Raw genomic sequence first — 21,031 nt, forward strand, 5'->3', positions numbered from 1 at the left:
GTGTGTTCAAAACTTTTTCCACTTTGAAAAAAAAAAAAAAGTTTAAAACTTTTTGCTTTTCAAAAAAAGTGATACTTCAATAAAAAAAAATATATATTTCAAATAAAAAAAATATATTTTCAAAAAATATATATCTTTGCAAATGATTTTTTTCTTTGATTAAAAATAGTTTTTTGATTGAAGCAACTTTTATTGCGATTGAATGATTTTGACACAAATGTCCTACACCTAATATGGCTTGAACACAAAAAGGATTGCTTCAATCAAAGAAAACGGTTTGAATGAAAAATAAAGTGTTCAAATACGAATTTCTGAGTCTCAAATATTTTTTCACATTCAAACCTTTTTTTCTATGATTGAATTTTTAAAAATTTTGGATTAAAGTGATTTTTCTTTTGAAAATATTTTTTTGTTTGTTTGAAGCGACTTCATTTTTGATTGAATAATAAAGACACAAATGTCCTAGCCAAAATGTGGTCCAAACGCAAAATGACATGACTTCAATCAAAAATGGTGCTTCAAAAGGTGGAAAAGCGCTATATAAGTATAACACCATAACACCATAACCATAATTAAAAAAAACTTGACTTAAATCAAAAAAAAAAAATTTCAATCAAAGAAAAATAGTTTTCAAATATATTTTTTTGAGTTTCAAATTTATTTTTGCATTCAAACACATTTTTTTTGATTGAAGAGACGTTTTCTTCGATTGAAAATATATATTTTGATTGAAGCAACTTTTTATTTGATTGAAGCAACTTTTTTTTTTGATTGAATAATAAAGACACAAATCTACCTCCATAGATGGCAACCTAGAGATGCCGATTGTAAAAAAAAATAAATGCAAAAGACGTATAAATACGTTTTGGGGACATTGAAGCAATTAAAAACAATGTATTTATAAGTTTTTGGGAGCAAATGAGTTAATTGAGTAATCCGATAAAACATTTTTTAAGGTAAAGAACAATTATAAATATTACTGGTGTCAACAATAATCGATGCGGCGATGCATCCCGATGCGTGGCATGGACGATTCGATTCGATGTGAGCAACAAGCCGAATCGATTCAGCGCATTTTGAAATACATATGTATAAATATAAATATATAATAGCCTAGATCTTGAGCCCTAACCCGAACCCGACCCGAATTTCGGGCCGAGTCGGGCCCAAAATGTCAATGATTTACTTTCGGGTCGGGTCTAGCCGGACTTCTCGCTCGCTTTTTTTTTTTTTTAAAATAAATATATATTTGTATACTAAAACGATGTATGGATGTTAAACTAAGGAATATTTGTTATATAAATAAATAAATTGGATAAAATAGAGAGAAGGCGCTTTTAATCTTTCCCTCGCGCTTTGGCTTCTCCGCGAGTCTGCAACTGCATCCTCGTATTTCCTTTTCGAATTTCGATATGGAGCAAGAAGAGGTGAAACGCAAACTAAAGACGGGGGGATTGAAAAGAGTGTGTAGAAAGGATTTAAATCGATAGTGGAAGATGCTACAGAAAACCGTGTTGGCCTTGCCGAATGCAACAAATGTGGCGCTTTGCTCTCGTACGAGAGCAGAAAGACTGGCACCTTGACGCTGAGCAGGCATTTAAAAAACTGTACTGACCTAAAAGATGATATTAGTCAAACATCGTTAATATCATTTGTTTCGAGGGCTGCACCTCTTCGTGCTAAGCAGGACATCGTGGTGTTCCTTTGAATGTTTTTTTTTTTCAGTGCTCCTTAAGGCAGGTTGTTCTTTTGTGTGTTCTAATGAGAGTCATTAAAATAAAGAATGTTGTTTAAAAGTATTTTAGGTTTTTTTTGGGAATATGCTGCTGTTCCTCTCATTGTCATAGAGGCGCGTAGTGAGCAAAATATCCCACACAGAAATAAATTTAACAAAACCTTTCCAGCGTTATTTCGTTGTGTAAATGTATTTATAATGATCAGAAAATTTACTATTTAAACATTAAAGGGCAACTGTAGACCTTTCCGGATTTTGGTGTAATTTTATGAATATAAACTTTGGACGAGTTCGTCAAAACAACCATGACATTATCAACACGTAATTGTAAGGATAATTTGCGTTTTTTTAGTTTTTTTGCACTCCGTTAATTGTCCCTTCGCAAACCCGGAAGTGTGACGTAGGCAACAGAAGACTACCCACAGCTAGCATAGCAGCAACAACGATGTCAGTGATACTTCCACCAAAGGTAACCATTCAGGATCGCTCTTTCGTGACGCTACCGATGGCAAAGGCTCCCAGGAAAGATGAACTACAATTAATCCCTACATGTTTGAACCTGAGGCGTCAGATGACGGCGATTTACTTGACACAGCAGATGGCGCCATGACGCTATTTGACAGCTCGACACTTCACGAACGGGAGAGTGAGTGGTAAGCCTAAATCCAGCATCGTGATTTTTTTTATTAGAGAGAATGCGATTACATGGTTGTATATTTTTCCATGCTCTCCACATAGCATAACATTTGAATTTACATAACACCCATTGATATAGTAATAAAATCACATGAGTAGACGACATGTCAGCCAACCTATCTACTTATGACAAGCCAGCAGCAAAAAAAAAAAAAAAAAAAAATGTCGCACTTCAACAAACAGGCAGTAGGAGTCCCCCTAGTTTATCAAAAAAAGCCATTAAAGTTCTACTTACGTCTTTGTAAAACCAAGGTTGCATTGTTGTAGGTTTTCAAAGCTGTCGTGGCTGAAATGATGAAAACAATGAGCCGATTGGGGACCTGTATGCATGCTAACAAAAACGGTCCAAACCTTTGCAGAAGTTTTTTTTTGGACCACTCCTAGAGTCTCGAGTCTTCCTGTGAGTAATTCATCGCTACACATCGAGATGGCATGACGAATTCCGCGAGTAAAACCCAGAAAATGTTTGCAATATATGGCGAGGATAACGTGGTGCTATATTTCCGTGTTCAGAGTGGTGGCGAGGCTTCCTGGAAGTTACGTCATGAGGTAGCGGTCGGCAGGACGGCGCGTCCCTCGTTGCTATGGTGTTGCTATGGCCATAACTTAAAAACTACGCGGTCAATTATTATTTTTTTTTTAATGTGACTTTTTGAGCGAGCAAATGATGCATTTAATACAATTCAACTGAGTAAAACACTTAAGAGCGAAATCTGAAAAGCTCTTCAGTTGCCCTTTAAAGAAAACTTGCGTTTTTTTCTGCCAACTTGAAGAAATTAAAACAAATGTCTATTGCATTTTGCCGAGGAAATGACCCATGAACTATCCACCTGATAGAACAGACACAAAAATATCAAAGACATAAATGTTTATTGAATATGCATCTTACAGTCTTGTTTAACTGGGAGAGTTTGTTACAAAAGACAGGCTTTAATTTGTTATCGTTATGCACATAGCATCGTCACAAAAATCGCAACCACGCATCGCATCCCCGCATTTCCTCCCCACCTGAGTCCTCACAAATAAAATGGGCTCGGGCTTACGAATAAAACGTACATTTTAGGGGGGGGGGGGCTGGGGGGGTTCCGGGCGCGGGCCTACAAATAAAACGTAAAATTTCGGGGGGTTTTCGGGCTCGGGCATACAAATAAAAAATTAAATTTCAGGTTTTTTCGGGCCCGGGCCTGCAAGGTAAGTTAATTGCTTGGGCCGGGTCAGGCTTTAATACGCACAGGCCGGGCCGGGTCGGGTCGGGCTGGATTTTTTTGGCCCGAACTAGGCTCTAAAACAAGTACGTTCAAAAATCTCCCCTGCGCAATTCCGGTGATGCAACGGATTTGGCTGCCCCATTTGTACTATTATTCTCATGTTTACCTGTAGAGGAAGCTACTTAACATTCAAAGCAATGCAGGGGGGACAAGGAACCCAAATCTGCTTCCTCACCGGAGTAACGTCACAGACATGTGCAGTTGCAATCGAGAGAGCAGAGAGATAGGACATAACATAACAATGGCTGAAGCGGAGAAAGAGGGAGTGTTACTGTGTGTAAAAAAAAAAAAAGAGAAAGCCGTGGTCTCATTCAAAGCACAAATTAAATGCTTTGATCAGTTTTTTTTTTTTTAATATATATATCTAAAAGTATACTAGGGCTGTCCCAAACGACTAATTTTCTCTTTTTCTAGTCAGCCGACTATTTTTACGATTAGTCGACTAATCTAATAATTAAAAAAAAAAATTTTTTTTTTTTTTTTTTAAAACTAATTTAGCAACGAAATTTTTGTTGACGCTTATCAATTCACAAAAACATATTGGAACACTTAAATTATTTATTAAAGTACAAATAAACACGTAAATCAATAATAAATCACAAATAAACAATGAGTTCAAATGCTGATAGAATTAACTAGTGCAAAAGAATGGAATGTAAACAGATTCAGAACACTGACTTCGCCTTTCCAACATGATACAAAACAATTCTTAAAAAAACACCGAGCATTAATAGTATAGCATAGTAATATATATAATAGTATTATAATAATTATAATAATTATTCATTGCCAATCAGATTTTTCATAAAGGGTGTCATTTTAAAGGCTTAGTGTAGAATCTGAATTCTGAAGTAGCCTATGTGGGATTAACTTCAGAAATCGCTATTTATATGATGAGCATGACATGCTTTTTATTTTGAAATGTTCACCGGAAGTACGTTCGCTAAACCGCTAACTTCAGCTTTACATGCCGCAAAAAAAGCACTTTTTTGTCATTGCATGTAGTGTCAATAATAGATTTTTTTGGTCATTTTTTTCGTTTGCAAATGCTGTTAACCAGCGATTTTTCATGTCTGAAGTGTCACCTTTTAACCGCAAGTTTGCTTTCACGAGACGACTGCCAAAGTTTTATAGCAGGCTAAAGTAAGTTGCCTTTTCCCCCCATTCACCTCAGTGTAGCAGTGCTAACGTTACAGTGTTTAATATAGATGTGTTTTCTTATTTTGTATGTCTGAACTTTAATTCTACAGCGTGTTGATAAGAGAAAGGAACTCGAGACTCATATGCCATCAGCACGCACGCACTAATGTATGCACGCATGCACGTGCGCAGCTATAAAAGGCAGCTGTGAAAATTACCGCCCACATTTTTATTTGCCGTGCGATAAATGGACTCATTGCATATCGTGACAGGCTTAGCAACTTCAATAAAACATGTCATTAGTTAGTTAGATTGACTTAAAAACTGGGCGACGGCGCTTTGGGTGTTTATTGACGGCCGACGTGCAGCCAAGCTTGGCACTGAAGAGACAGGACACAAGAGTGTTCCCTCCTTTGTTTCTTTGAAATAAGTCAATGTTTTGGACACTCTGGTGCGCTTTTTTTGGCTTTGTGCCGCTTTCCCCGCTTGCATACAGAGTTCTGAACTTTCCACGCATATATTTTTTAACCATTTATTAACCGTCGATGGGATGTTGTGCTCGTCGACGGATTTACGTCATCGATGACGTCGACGATGTCGACTAGTCGGGACAGCTCTAAAGTATACTATTTTCATTTGACTTCAACCAGGAGTGACACAAGATAAAAACTATGTTTAATGTCTGACCGCTTGTTTTGCCTCATGATTCACGAAAAATATGCTTTGCTTGAGAATTTTAATGCATCCCAGGCTTTAATGCATCGCGATGCATTGCCAAATCGAACCGAATCGTGACCCTCTGAATCGTAATCGAATCGAATCGTGAGGGCAGTGCCGATACACACCTCTGATAAATATACATGAGAAAACAAGACATTTCCTCTAATATTAAACCATTTTCAGTCAATCAATGTCTTTATTTTTTAGGTACGTTGTTGAAAACAGCCAACAATTGCATCTCAGATGTGACTAGAATTAAAAAATAATAATAACAATTCACTGCTTTCATTCAAAAAACTTTTAGATTTCATCAAAAAAATCTTCATTCTTACCTAAAAATGGCATTACGCTTGATAACACACATCACTTAAAAGTTCCCCACGTGTTTCAATTGAATTTCCATTTGTGTTAAGCTATTTCTAAGTTCTAGTTAAGTTTTAAGTTAGTCTAAACTGTGAGTCCTGATAGGATGTTGAGTTTTTGCAGTGTTCAAAATAAATGTATGATACCTGCTGCATTGGAGCACATTAATGACCAATGAAACTTGGTGTTTTATCCAGCAATGACTACTGAGCTAAAATTGACAGTTAGCTTTGTTTTTATTTTACACCCTCATCACGCTACAGCGCCATGTTTTTACAGATTAAATAAAGCCTGTATGTAAGACACATTAGCCAAGCATCGACAGTAGTCATAATTAATAAAAACCTAACCCTCCGCAGGGCTAACGTTACGTGAGCAAGGGAGAGTAGCGTTAATCTTATTTATTAGCGCTGAGAAGTCTACTGCTTTAAGGTGGCAGCTGTTTACTAACGCCACCGAGTCTGTCATTTCGCATCTAATCTATATACATGCGATATCTATGAGACGCATCAGACGCTATACCTGCTACCACCCTAGCATTATAAAAAAAGAGATTGTAGACATATTCCGGCCGTATTGTCGAGCCAGTTGACTGACACGCACACCATGCTCATATTTTTCTATCATTTTCATCTTAATGGTAAACAAGTATTCCATGGTAAGCATCACCTTTTCCTTTTTTTCACCACTTGCGCTCAGCTTCTAGGGACACATGTTTATTTCCCTAAAAAAGAAAACCCGCCGTGCTGCAGTCTTGCGGGAAAACAATGCAATTAATCGCTGTTGTAAATCATGGTACAGTGGTACCACGACATATGATCACATTGACACATGATCTTTTCGACATCCGACGTAAAATTTGACTCGCCATTTGTTTGGACACCCAATGACATGCTCGAAATACGACGATTTTTGACAGCGCCGCAGTTTGTTTTGCCGGAAGTTGGACGCATGGCTGATTTTCTTGTGAGAGAAATCAACACTACATCCAAAAAAGTTAGTGCAGGTGGAGAAAAAAAGAAAAGGTGACGTTTACCATTGAAATGAAGATGTAAATGATAGATCTCGGCCAGCGGTCCTCCTCCGTTCGCCAGTCTTTATATGTTAAGGTGACAATTCTTTTTGTGGTAATATCGCCAAAGAAATCGCCAGCTTCGTCAGGTTTCTATTAATTTATTCCATCCACTTGTGCAACACTGACGCCAGCAACAAAACAGGAAGTAAAATAGAGCTGCGCTCTCTTGCTCAGTGTCACGTCAGCCCCGTGGTGCATTCAGGTACAGCAAAAAAGTCCGCCTTATTAGAACCTGATTCGTTAAATTATTACAGGTATAATTATTATTATTACTATTATTCTATTATTATTCTGATTTTTATTCATAATTTATTTGTTTTGGTCTTTGTAATTGCCATTTGCAATAGTAACAGAAGTATTTATTAAGGCTTTAATGTAGGTTTTTGGGCTGTGGAACGAATTAATGAAATAATAATGTTTTCTTATTGGACAATCCTGCTCGTCATACGACCATTTTGACTTACAAAAAAAGGTCCTGGAACGAATTAACTTCGTATGTAGAGGTGCCACTGTATTTCGACCATGTCATTATATATGGAGACAAATGACGAATCAAATTTTACGTCGGATGTCGAAAGGATCGCATGTCGATGTGTTCGTATGTTGAGGTATCACTGTAAAGGGAGTTCAGGGAACCGACTGGGTTCCAGAAAGTGAAACTGAAGACTATAGAAGAGTTTAAAAGAGAATTGAAGACCAATTCCAGGCGAATGTCATGGGCAACCCCAACCCCCACAAAAATCCCCCTAGAAAACCCCTAGATTTCCAAAAATTTCTCCCGACATTATTTCATGCAAATTAAAAATTGCAAAAATTTGCTATAAAGCCGACTAGAAATAATTCAATGCCACTTTACCAAGATGAATTCATTTGCACTTTTATACACTTTTTAAAAAAATAATAAATGTCTCATTTTTATAATTTCATGTATTAATTGTTTTTTTTAAAACCCTTTTCTTCATTAAATGTATGCTGCCCGTGAAGGCGAGCAGCTGGTAGTGACAAGAAAAGTGCTTGAACAGGCCGACAGCGTCCACTCACCATGTCCACCAGTGCCACGTACATGAAGAGGCCGGCCGTCAGGGCGAAAATCCACATGGCTATGTTTTCGGCGTAATGGCCAATGATGATTCCAGTCACCATGCCCAGGTAGGCCGTGGTGGCAGACAGCACATTGTACAGGATGGCCTGCCTCACCGTCATGCCGGCCTTTAGCAGTACGGCAAAGTCACCTGAAACAGCCAAAGTCAATTAATATATCGTTCAATATTTGTTACATGTAGTATTTTTTTCCCATTTCAATTTGTAATGATATTTCAATTTTTATTTATTTCAATCCGTATTTATTTCAACACTTCTTTCCCTTGTATTTTTTATGAATTTCAATTTCTATTGATTTATTTAAAATTTTTCAAAACACAAAAAATTGTAACCTAATGAAGTCTTGCCATTCAAATACATGGACAGGTGATAATTCTGACTATATATATGGCTGAAAACACGAACAAGGCAGAAAAAGCAGTTTCTGCTCATGAACCCCTCTTTGAAATAAAGTGCTGCATTTTGAGCCAAAAGAACTGTTGTGTTTGATAGAACAATATGTCTATATGCTGCCATAGCAGTTCCATGGCGCATTAGGCCCTCGGACTATTTTTATTTGTCCGTTTTACCATAAAAAGAAGTAATTATAATTATTATTCGAAATTAATTGATGTTTAATATTTAGTTAAAAAAAAAAAAAAAAAAAAAAGACTAAAAAATTACTCACTCGCATATTTTAAACTTTTAAACGAATTACGTCACAACGGGAAAAAAATAGTGTCTGTAAATAGGTCACTGATATCTACACTACCGTTCAAAAGTTTGGAGTCACTTGTGACCCCAAACTTTTGAGCGGTAGTGTACCTCATAACTATGGCTTAATTGTATTTTTTTTGTTACTGTCATATTTTCCCTGATGTTTTACATGATAAATAATCGATCCAAACAAAGAAAATTTGAAAAAAAAAAAAAAAAAAAAAAAGTTTAAAAGTGTAAATATTTGAAAAACAAAAACTCGACCACTCCTTGTTGTCTGTGAATTCTGCATCGCGACCTTGTTATATTACCTTGTTTCACCCATAAAATCCCCACAAAGTCCGGCTGTGGCCATTCACAGTTGTGTCTTGACATTCGGTGATACATGCTACACGGAGTTTTTGCATCGAAACATGGTAAGTATGCAACAACATCTCATTAAAATCATGGTGTCTTCAATTATGCTCTCTCATGCTCTCACCTTGAGGTACCGGAAAGCCACAAAACGACACAAATTGCAGTCGAACGCTCGCGAGAGAATTATGGACACAGTAGGCTAACTGACTAGGATGCTGTCTATTATCTTTTCGACCCTTGTTGCAGTTTGGATAGCTTATTATGGGATGATATTGATGTATTAGATACATTAGATGCTTAAATCATAAAGCCTAGGTCCTAGGCTAAAAGGCTAAATACAATAAATATTGTTATGGACTTATATTTATATGTTCTCTTTATGCATATGGAGCCTTTTATTCTCAGTAACTTGCATTCACATTCTTTAATCATAATTGACAAAGTATTTTAAAAGCCCACTGCAAAAAATAAAATATTAGGGCATTGGAATTTATCCTCTAAAATTTCCCTGGAAATGTTTTTTTCTATGCACAAATCAAGCCCAATCAAAAACTGTAATTCAATGATGTATCACACTTGCATATAGGACACTTTTAGAATTTGGCCTAATTGGGGGTCTCATAGCGGAACTTCCTGCCATATGTATGTATACATTAAAAGGCCAAAAGTTTGGACACACCTCATTAAATGCAACACAAATAAAGGTCCCAACCCCACTGATAAAGCAATAAATTCCACTAATCAGCCCTGAAAAGGCATACCTGTGAAGTCAAAAAACATTTTAGGTGACACAGGGCGGCCGTGGCGCAGTTGGTAGCTAGAGCTGTCCTTGGACCAAAGGGCTATTGGTTTGTGAATGTGTGTGTGAACGGGTAAATGTGTGCTAATGTAAAGCGCTTTGGGCATGGTAACCATGCAGATAAATGCGCTATATAAGTACTGTCCATTTACCATTTTTTACTCTCTCTTTGAGCTCATCAAGAGTAGAGCTGTCCCGACTAGTCGACGTCATCGATGACGTACGTAAATGCGTCGACGAGCACACAATCTCGTCGACGGGTAATAAAGGGTTAAAAAATTATACACGTGGAAAGTCGGGAATGGCGGACGCTCGGGATTCAAACGGGGAAAGCGGCTCAAAGCCAAATAAGCACACCAGAGTGACCAAATCATGGACTTTTTTCAACGCAACAAAGGAGGGTACCCAGTCGTGTACAATCTCTGCAATGCCAAGATTGCATACCACGGCAGCACGTCGGCCGTGAATGAACACCTGAAGTGCCGTCACCCAGGTATAATTTTGGAAGACGACAGGAGACAATATGCTGGCGGATCGTAAGCCCATATAACGACATTTTTTATTGATGTTGCCTTTATATGGGTCGTACGACAAAGTATTAGGGGCTAATGTCGGGCTAATGTAGCTGACAAAACAGCTAAGTATGTTACGTAGCGCGTCACCGCCTCCGTTAAAATCAACAATATTGAAAGCATGTTATGTTTTGGAATCGGTTTTACAAATAAGGACATCCTTATTATTTTGCTTCTTCTACATCAAATTATAATCAATATAAGAATTTATACTAATTCTTCGTCATACCTCCCGGCAAAAGTACATGTATGTAAAATGCTTAGCCAGCTACATTACCCCTACAAAATAAATGAGACTTTTTCCCTCTTAGCAATAGTACAACTTTTATTTGGCCCTAATACGCCGTTGTAACATCGTATCAACGTGCATCAATACGTTTTTTTCATGTACTTCACACCGGTGATACATGATATTTATTTGCTCAGCTGGTGCTCACTCTAATGCTGGGAACAATATAGCCATACCACAAAAAGAGAAAGTAAGAATTGTTTTGAATCCTGTTGGAAAAGTAAAGTCACAGTGTTCTGAACCTGTTTACATTCCATTCTTTTGCATTAGTTAATGCCATCAGCATTTGACCTCATTGTTCATTTGGGATTTATTATCGTTATTTATGTGTTTATTTGTAATTTAATAATTTAAGTGTTCCAAAACGTTTTTTTTCTGAATTAATGATCGTCAACATAAATTTAATTGCTAGTTTAAAAAAAAAAAAAAAAATCATTAAAAAATCATTGCACTAGTTGACTAATTGTTAAAAAAAGTCTGCAGTTTAATCGTGAGAAAAATAATCGTTTGGGACAGCCCCAATCAAGAGAATGGCAAGAACTATGCATGTCATATTCAGACGTGAAACATTAAAACTGTTCAGACTAATCAGACACTCAGACTTCCATTCTCTGTGTCAAACAACTGAACAGGACAAAAAACAAAACAAGAAAAAAACAAAAAAAGAATAGCAAGAGTGTGCAAAAAAGTAATCAAGAGCAAAGGGTGGCTCCTTTGAAGATACAGAACTAGAATTGTATCCATGTTTTTAGTTATTTCACCTTTTTTTTTTTTTTTTTGCTAAGTACATAATTCCACACTTTCATAGTTTTATTACCTTCAGTGAGAATTTACTTTTTTTTTTTTTTAACCTGTCCTGTTCAGCTGTTTGACACGGAGAATGGAAGTCTAAGTGTCCGGTTGGTCTGAACAGATTTAATGTTTCACAATAAGAGTATGACATACACACCTTCAGTGAGAATTTACAATGTGACTAGTCATGAAAATAAAGATAACGCACAAATGAGGTGTGTCCAAAGTTTTGGCCTGTACTGTACATATATAATTAATCATTATTGTATTTTGAAAATATTTTTATATTTTAAATAAAAATATAAATTAATAAAACGTCAATAAAAATAAATAAAAACAAACCAATACACCCTGGGCCCCAAAAAACAACTTAAAGTTGTTGGGTTTTTTTCCCCATGGTATTTAGCTTTGATAACAATAGATGTCACTGTCCAATTCATTTAAACTGGGAGGACTGACTACAATGTTTCAGTGCCATTGACGGCACTAGATGTCCAATCCATTTTGGCTGAAATGGATCTCTTGGCCGACAATCAGTTAAATGAGTGACCTATAATGGGTTAAGGATTTTAAAAAAAAATTTAACAGAATTTGACCACTTCCTGTCCTCCATAACTGGCCGGGATTCGACCTGGAGAAGAAACTTACCCAACTCGTGTGGAAGCTCGTGACAGAAGACGGCCACTGATGTGCTTAAGCCGCTGGACAAACCCTCGCTGAATGCAGCGCCTGTCAATCAATCAATCAATCAATCAATCAAATAACAAGTCAACTCTAATTTGAAAAATGACCCAGGCTGATGTTCACTTTCACGTTCCCTAAAAAAAAAATGGTCCAAGTGTAGTGAAATTTCTGGTCTATGAATAGAGTGATTTGGTTTTCACCTTTCTGCTAGCAGGTTAACCTGAATTTACAGTGAACTCTTTCAGTGCAATTGACAAAGATGCTAGACTTCGTGAACTCTTTCAGTGCCATTGGCAATAATGCTAGACTTTCAATCATGTGGAGTCCACTCACACTTCTATGGTGTGTTTGTCACAAGTAGACGTCCAATCGTTTTGAAGTGGGAGGGCGAATATCAAAAAGTTCACTTTTATTTACATTTTCTTTGATATAAGAAAATAATTTATTAATATTTTAATTGCAACTGATTATTTTGCGGCTGAATTTTTTTGATAACCAATTTCGTTTGGAACTGAATTTTTCTGCGGCTGAATTTTTTTGGCACCGGATTTCCTTTGTAACTGAATTTTTTGGGCAACCACTATTTTTGTAAAATTGTTTTTGCAACTGGATTTTTTTTTTAGCAACCGATTGCAACTGTGGCGGCATGGTGGCTGAGTGGTTAGCACGTCTGCCTCACAGTTCTAAGATCAAGGGTTCAATCCCAGGCTTCGGCCTTCCTGTGTGGAGTTTGCATGTTCTCCCCGTGCCTGCGTGGGTTTCCTCCGGGAACTCCGGTTTCCTCCCACATCCCAAAAACATGCTTGGTAGGCTGATTGAACACTCTAAATTGTCCGTAGGTATGAGTGTGTGCGTGAATGGTTGTATGTCTCCTTGTGCCCTGCAATTGGCTGGCAACCAGTTCAGGGTGTCCCCTGCCCACTGCCCCGAGTTAGCTGGGATAGGCTCCAGCACCTCCGCGACCCTCGTGAGGAAAAGCGGCATGGAAAATGAATGAATGAATGAACGATTGCAACTGAATTTTTTCTAACATTTTTTTTTGCAGCCATTTTCAAAACTCTTCTTTTTTTGCAGGTTAATTTTTGTAGTTGTAGTAATTTTTTCGTAAATTATCTTATTGTAGCCGATTTTTTTTGCGACTGATGTTTTCTTGCAACTAAATTTTTCCTACTGATTTTTTTCTTGTGGCTCATTTTTTTCAGCTGAATTTTGATGCTTAAGAAAAACAAACTCAAATTCAGTGTTCGAAATTCTGCTGTCAAAAATCTTGAGAAGCAGGGAAGCGGCGGCAGCTCACCAATAGCCAGGCCATCACTGAAGTTGTGCAGGCCGTCCCCCATGATGACCATCCAGGCCAGCGTGGCCACGCCGGCGTCCTTGAAGTGGTGGCGCGGGTACGTGTGACTGTGTGGGTGGTGGTTCTGGGAGTGGTGGTGGTGTAGGATATGGTGGTAATCGTGGTGGTGGTGGTGCTGGCTGTCCGCCTGGCCCACAGTGTCATGGAAGTGCGAGTGGCATTTGTTCTCGCAGTCCTCCGCTGTGTAGCCCGAAGCTGCCGCCACCGCTGTCATTGGCGACAGCTTCAGCATTACTTGCTCCTCCTCCGCCACACCATCCTCATCGGGGCGCTCGGCAAACACTCCACCGCCGTTGGTTTCCACGTCTGCTGGAGGACCGAGCGAAAAATCAGGTGTGGAATACTGTTGTAACGATACTTAAATTTTCAAATCACCGTTGACGATGATAGAGGTGAAATCTTGTGGCTCTTAGGAACTAAACTCTTCGAATGAATTACAGAAAGTGTCCTCTAAGGGCCCGAAAATCATCAGGAAATGACCCAAAAATGCCCCAAAATCAACAGGAAGTGACCAATGAACAGGAAGCATAGACTTCAAAATGATGTTGACAGGTCAGATTCGACCTCAACAGCTCCACGCCTTCAAGTAGGGGGCCATCCCACAATCCGCTTCAGTTATTCGCTGTCGGTCAAAGCGACACATTTAGCGATCCAATGCTGGATTTATGTTGAAAAAGAACGAAAGCTGTACCGCATACAAACAGGAAGGATTGTCTCAGGAGTGATTTGTTCGAGGATTCAAGGTAATTATCATATTTTTTTGTTTTTTTCATAAGAATTTTCAACGTGAAAAAGCTTTTTGTTGTGAGGCTGCCGCCACATTATCTAACAGACTAGCATAATTCTTCGACATATTTACGTAAAATAAATGCTAACTGCACGTTTTTTTTTTTTTTTTTGCTTTTAACCAAGAATCGAGACTGTTTTACGTCCATATCTTTAAATAATCTAGGGATGCAAGCATTTATTCACAAGAATTTTCACCGGAAAATCTCTGTTTACATATGGCAGCCGCCATATTGACTGACAGACTAGCATCGTACTTCGACATATTTACATATAATAAATGCTAACTGCAGGGTTTTTTTTTTGCTTTGAACCAAGAATCGAGACAGTTTTACATCCATATCTTTAAAGAATGCAGGGATTTAATTTATTCCCAAGAATGAATTTTTACCGGAAAAGCTCTGTTTACATATGGTGGCTGCTACAATGATCTAAGTCATTTCTCAGAACATTTTCTTCTTCATGACACACCTTCACATGTCTTGATGTCATCCTCCATCGGGGCTGGCAGGGGCTTTTCTGGCTCCCCTTTGCGCTTCTGCGTCTACAGAAGAGCAAACCGCACATTGTAAAAACTTATTAACTCATTCATTGCCATCGACACCGATAGACTTTCAATTCATTTGGACAAGGACAGCTGTCGATGATTGAATGAACGCTCTGAACAGTTCGGTAGGGGGCCCAAAAAACAATCCCGCGGGCTGCAATAGGCCCCCAGGCTGCATGTTTGAGACTTCTGGTGTTTAGGTAGTCCCTGGGTTATGAGGTAGCTCGCTGTCTAGCTAGGACTTAGCTCCAACGTCTTAGCAAGGGCAGTACAATGGCGAATAATAGACGATATGGATAATTATTTTGAGATTTAGGGGGTATTTAGGGGTACTTAAAGGGTTAGTTCCGATTTACATGTATAATTCGGGTTACATCGCCAGCGTAGGAATGGAAGTCGTCAGTAACCCGGGGACTACCTGTATATTGTGTACGCTGATTTAAGGGGTAACATGCAGTAAGAGTAAAGATGACTTCTCACCCTCTTTTTCTTCTCCTTGTACATTTTTCCCAGCGTCAGGAAGTGCTCGATGAGAAACATGAAGTAGACTCCACCCAGAGCAGTCAGACCCTTCCAAACGCCGTCCAAGTGGTCCTCATCGTGTTGGTGGTGCATATGGTCCTCCGAATGTTGGTGCTGGTGACCTCCTTGAGACTGAGTGGGAAGGAAAGCAAACGACACAAAGGATGGGTTTGGAGTGAAATTCATCTCTAAACCATGAACCCATGACTATTGTAGAATACATTTCTTTGATCACGGATTAGTGTTTGATTCATCTCGTTACTGTAATACGTATTTACTAGTGTATAAAGATGATCATTCAGACCAATTCGTGGTTACAAACAGCAGCAGGCGTGCTCACATGTGGGATGAGGTGCAGAAAAGCATCGCCGCTGAGCGTCCCCACGGCCAATGCCACCAGGAAGCTGAGCAGGAACTTGAAGAAGACTCGGTTCATGAGCGGGATGAGCACCACCCCCACAAGCGACAGGAGGCTGATGACCGTGATGGATAGGAAGCCGCCCAGCCATGCTTACGGACGCACGCGAGTCACACGTTCAGTTTTGGCACTCTCAACAAAGTTCCAAGTTGACTCACCTGTTGCGATGTTTTTGCTACTTTCGCTTTGGTCGTCATGGTGACTGTGGTTATGATGCTCTGAAGAGGAGATACACGGGACCATGTCATTTCTGTGCAAGGTTCAACTCATATGTCGTGGAATTAAAAGTTAATTGATGGTAGCCAATCAGTTCACTCATTCACTACCAGCCCAGATATCTACATATTGTAGGAATAGATTTTCATTTATTCACATATAATTGCACATATTTGGTCATTACAATTCTATTACGTTTCTCCAGCTTATGCACAGAAGTACAGAACCCCAAAAGGGTCGAAATTAACTGAATAAAAACAACATTTTGAAATTAATACCCTTTGATAAATAAGAGACAAATTGTGTAATATAGCCCTCAAATTGTAAAATAAGGTAAATCTTTTTATAAAAAAAGATTTTACAACCCAGGACATGCTGGAGGGACTGTCTGTCTCTCGGCTGGCCTGGGAAAACCTTGGGATCCTGCCGGAGGAGCTGGTTGAAGTGGCTGAGGAGAGGGAAGTTTGGACTTCCCTGCTAAAGCTGCTGCCCCCGCAACCCGACCCTCGATTAAGCGGTAGATGATGGATGGAAGATAAAACACATTTTTTACAAAGTGTTTTTTTTTTTTAAATTTAATTTAATTTCAGAATGCTGTTTTCCACAATAGCATTTTTGTTTCATAATGTCGTTTTTCAGCATAATGAGATTTTACAAGATAAAAAGCGTTTTTTCACAAAGTGTTTGTTTTTCATCATGTCTTTTTCCACAATAGCCTTTTTATTTCCTAATGTCATTTTTCAGCACAATGAAGCGTGTGCTGTCAATCAAATACATTAGGCGAAATCAGTTAAGTGATTGGCTGAATGTATCACGGAGGCTGGCTAGCTGCGCTTAACATTTCGTAGCATAACTGACACAGTTACTAAGAGAAGTTGCGAACCGGTTGTTAGTAATGAACAGCTTTTACCTCAGCCTGAGCAAGGATTTCAGCAGCTGTGTTTTAAAGTAGATGCTTCTGAAAGCTTACCTAACAGTACATCGACGCTACCAAATTATAGCGCAGCTATCTAGACTCCATGATTGGGCTAATCACTTAACTGACTCCGCCTTATGTGCTTGATTGACAGCACACACTTCATTGTGCTGAAAAATTACATTATGAAATAAAAAGGATTGTGGAAAAAGACATTATGAAAACAAATTATTCGTGAAAAGCACTATGCATCTTGTAAAATTTCATTGTGCTGAAAAACGACATCATATATTTAAAACAATATTTTGTGAAAAATGCTTTTTTTTATAATAATATTACCTATTTTAACATTTAAGGGCCACATAACACAATTTGTTCATTATTTAACAAAGACATATTTATTTCATAATTTTTTTTTCATTTATTCAATTTGAACCCTTTTGAGGTTCCATACAGAAGTGGCTGCTCCCTTTTCTGGAAACATTTGAACTCTCCTCAAAATTGTGATAACAGGACAAATTTAATGTTTACTTTTTCACTGCCGGCGAGTACTTTTCCATAGTGTGTGATTCCATGGCGCGGTCCAGGAGGCTAGGATTAACTTGCTCATGTTCATAAGAAAATATAAACACTGGCCCCCGTAGAGCCCCCCCCCCCCCCCCCAACTCAGACAGGGGGTGATGCCGGGGTTGTTTTCGCAGTTGGACTTTCGAAAAGGATTCTTTTCAGTCTTATTGTGCTTATTTAATTTAATACTTTGTTCCATGTTTTATGTTAGGAAGCATGTGCCAGGTACAGTGAAACTCCACGTCACCCGTGTGCAGAGGTGGGTAGTAACGCTTTACATCTAGTCAGTTACATTTACTTGAGTAACTTTTTGAGAAAAATGTACTTCTAAGAGTAGTTTACTTATACTTGAGTAGATTTATGAAGAAAAAATGCTACTCTTATTCCGCTTCTTTGGGATGCACAAGAGTTGTTCCATTTTTCCTCTTTATTCTACATATTAGATTTTTTTTGCCAGTGATGCAAAGAGTAGCTCTACCAATTTCATGCTTCCCCGGCAAACGAGCTCTCCTGCCCGCCGCAGGAGAAAGACGAGCCGTAATTCGCTCGCCGCCGGGCGGGTTGCCGATTAGCAAGGACAATCGACAACCCCGCCGCCGTGTGATATGATCCGGGCTAGTTTTGTGTGATTTTTTGCTTCGAAAGGCGAGAAAATTACTTTGAAACATCACTCGGTTCGGGTTAGCATGTCGGCTAGCTGTCACGCCTCCTGGTTTGTTTACGCTATCCGAAACCAGGGCAGGGAAATGACAAAAGCCGTACTGACTCCGGTGGCATAAAATATCGTTCGGGAAAGTGCAAGAAGTAGAGTTTTGACCATTATGGAGTAATTTTGCAAATTTTGCAATGTCGTACTGAAAAAATGCATTTTTAATATTTCATATTCCATTTAGCACAAAACTGTTTTTTGTCATGACCATACCATTTATTTAGCAATTGGGGAAAAATACTGAGATAAAAAGAATATCCTGTAAAAATATTGGAGTAGAGAGATTGAAGCTATGACATTTTTGCGGCCCTCTTTGTCGCATTTTCCTCATTCTGAATAATTCCCTCTCAATGGGCTGAATTTTTAATCAGATTGTTGGGGGACGCTAGAACACTATAATGACAGGCAGGGGCTAAACGGCAGATTAAAAGACTAATTTCTCGTCATCTGCGCTTTGCCAAATTGTTGTATATAGTCGAATTGTCTCAACATATGATTGTAATTCACATAATAATGCTATTTAAGACTTTCTTTTTATCCTGCCATAGGCACTTTAATGTGGTTACATAATGGGTTATTGTACACAGTATCATTATAACAAAAGTTGAGAATAAAATTACCATTGTTGAAAAAAAAAAAAAAAATGTCACACTCACAATATTACTCTGACTTGAGTATTCTTTGCATCAAGTACTTTTTTACTTGTACTTGAGTACATTTTTTTGGATGACTACTTATACTTTTACTCGAGTGTTATTATTTTGAAGTAACGCTACTCTTACCTGAGTAGAATTCATGTCTACTCTACCCACCTCTCCCTGTGTGCCAGATGCAAGCGCGGTCGTCAATTTGGCGCAGGAGCGCTGGGCACAGATAGGCAAAGTCAGCCAGGGTGAGGCCGCCGTCCAGAGTCATCCCATGTGACCAAAGGATGCTGGATGCGTTCTCACACTGGAGAAGGAACAAAAGGCACAATGTTAGAATCTCTCTCTTTTTAGTGGTTATTGTTACAAGAATAACCATGTAATTTGTAGGGACAACATTCTCCAGAAAATTGTTGTTCAGGGTCATTGATGCATTTCCTTCTTTGAAGTGGTGTAAGTGGTACTGTGTGCTCAACGTAAAAACAGTTCAGTTTAGAGCTGATCTTGCTTGTCTATCACCATCAATGGCAATGGCTTTTGTTTGAGGCCCTCTCCCGATGTAGTAGTAGTAGTGGCTATGTTCATTCACCACCTTATTATTTTTTCTTTTTCATTAACTCTTTATTTATGCACCATACCTGTATGTGGTGTATGCACTTTTATCAGGCTAAGATCTACACCTACTGCCATCACTGGCACGGAAGCAATTCCAGGTCTGCAATTTTGCAAACTCACCTCAACTTGCTGTTGGTCGTGGTCATCATGGTGATCGTGGTCATCATGGTGATTGTGGTCATCATGGTGGTCGTGTACGTCATGGTGGTCGTGTTCATCGTGGTGGTCGTGTTCATCGTGGTGGTCATGTACATCATGGTGGTCATGCTCGTCATGGTGCTCGTGCTCGTCATGGTGACTGTGCTCATCATGGTGGTGATGGTTGTGGTGCTGCACAGTCACGATCCTGTTGCGGTCCAAACCCACACTGCGCAGAAGGCGCTTCAGGCCCTCCAAGGAGATGCTCCCATTCTCGCCGTACCTGAAAGGATCGGGTTAGTGACGGTCACAAAGCACCCAGCTCGAAAGTCCACTACGGGCAGAGAGGCGCCAACCTGTTAAAAAGCGCCTCCAGGTGTTTTTTCTGATTCTGTTCAGCCAGCCGCGCGTCTGTTGCTGATGACAAGACAGGCGCTCTGCTGATGTCAACCGCGCTATTGTTGGAGTCGTCTCGTGCCGACAGCGCCACTGTCAAAAAGACAGTAACGACCAAGATGGGCCGGATCGCCTCACCCCAAAACATCTCTGTGGCGAAAAATACACTATTCAGTCAAAAAAACAAAAAAAAAAAAAAAAAACCTCCTTCACTGCTAAAGGCCAACTGACATGCTCCCACTAAGAATCGATTTATCGTTTTAAAAATATGAAACTGTTTATAAAAGAACAGAAATTTTCCACTAGAGAAGTGCTTCTCAATTATTTTCTGTTACGCCCCCAAGGAAGAACTAAACGCTTCAACTTACAATAAAGTCTAACTTTATTAACATTGCTCATTTTTGTAACAGAAAAGACTTAAAGCACATCAATTTGCCTGAATTAAAAAAAAGAACTCAAAGGACATTATTTGACCATTTGATACCGAAAAAATTGAATAAAATCAACAAATAATAATAAATTCAAATTGATTAGCAACATTAACTGAGAGTACAATATGCCATACAATTTTTAGTTTTTATTTTTGCAGCTCTTGTATGGTCCAGCACGGCCGATAGTATTAACTCCTTTTCTATGGTCTGGGGTTTGTTGAACTAAGCAACTTTGTATGGCAGCTTACATGATGCCAACTGTGCTTACTGGTTCACTGCTGTAGTACTCGTAAAGCAGGACGACTGTTAGCAAAATTTGACAACACGTTTTCGCTGGGGGGAAAAAAAAAATCAAGCGGCTTATCAATGCGGTTGGGTTCTAATGTCTTTAATTGACGTCCTAATTGGTTTGGCTTCATGCTGTCCGCTGCAGTCTTTTTTAGACACAGTAAACATACCTGTCTTTTCTTGTCTCCCACTGT

General features: G+C 38.8%; 1 protein-coding gene across 4 annotated transcripts in view; it reads right to left on the reverse strand.

The window, feature by feature from the left end:
• slc39a6 (solute carrier family 39 member 6) overlaps positions 1 to 21,031 on the reverse strand; it is a 28,546-nt gene that overhangs the window by 4,044 nt on the left and 3,471 nt on the right. For 3 of the 4 annotated variants that reach the window (XM_057858194.1, XM_057858196.1, XM_057858195.1), the window contains exons 2-11: positions 20,079 to 20,268; positions 19,705 to 20,005; positions 19,138 to 19,276; positions 16,076 to 16,135; positions 15,840 to 16,009; positions 15,458 to 15,631; positions 14,902 to 14,974; positions 13,585 to 13,953; positions 12,252 to 12,332; positions 8,039 to 8,229 (exon numbers count right to left, since the gene is read on the reverse strand). In XM_057858194.1, coding sequence (XP_057714177.1) covers positions 8,039 to 8,229; positions 12,252 to 12,332; positions 13,585 to 13,953; positions 14,902 to 14,974; positions 15,458 to 15,631; positions 15,840 to 16,009; positions 16,076 to 16,135; positions 19,138 to 19,276; positions 19,705 to 20,005; positions 20,079 to 20,266 — 1,746 coding nt within the window. In that variant the 5' untranslated portion in view covers positions 20,267 to 20,268. The remainder of the gene's footprint in view (positions 1 to 8,038; positions 8,230 to 12,251; positions 12,333 to 13,584; positions 13,954 to 14,901; positions 14,975 to 15,457; positions 15,632 to 15,839; positions 16,010 to 16,075; positions 16,136 to 19,137; positions 19,277 to 19,704; positions 20,006 to 20,078; positions 20,269 to 21,031) is intronic. The other variant, XM_057858197.1, reaches the window with a different exon arrangement.

The sequence above is a fragment of the Corythoichthys intestinalis genome, chromosome 14 (assembly GCF_030265065.1).
Source record: "Corythoichthys intestinalis isolate RoL2023-P3 chromosome 14, ASM3026506v1, whole genome shotgun sequence".
NCBI classification, from domain to species: domain Eukaryota; kingdom Metazoa; phylum Chordata; class Actinopteri; order Syngnathiformes; family Syngnathidae; genus Corythoichthys; species Corythoichthys intestinalis.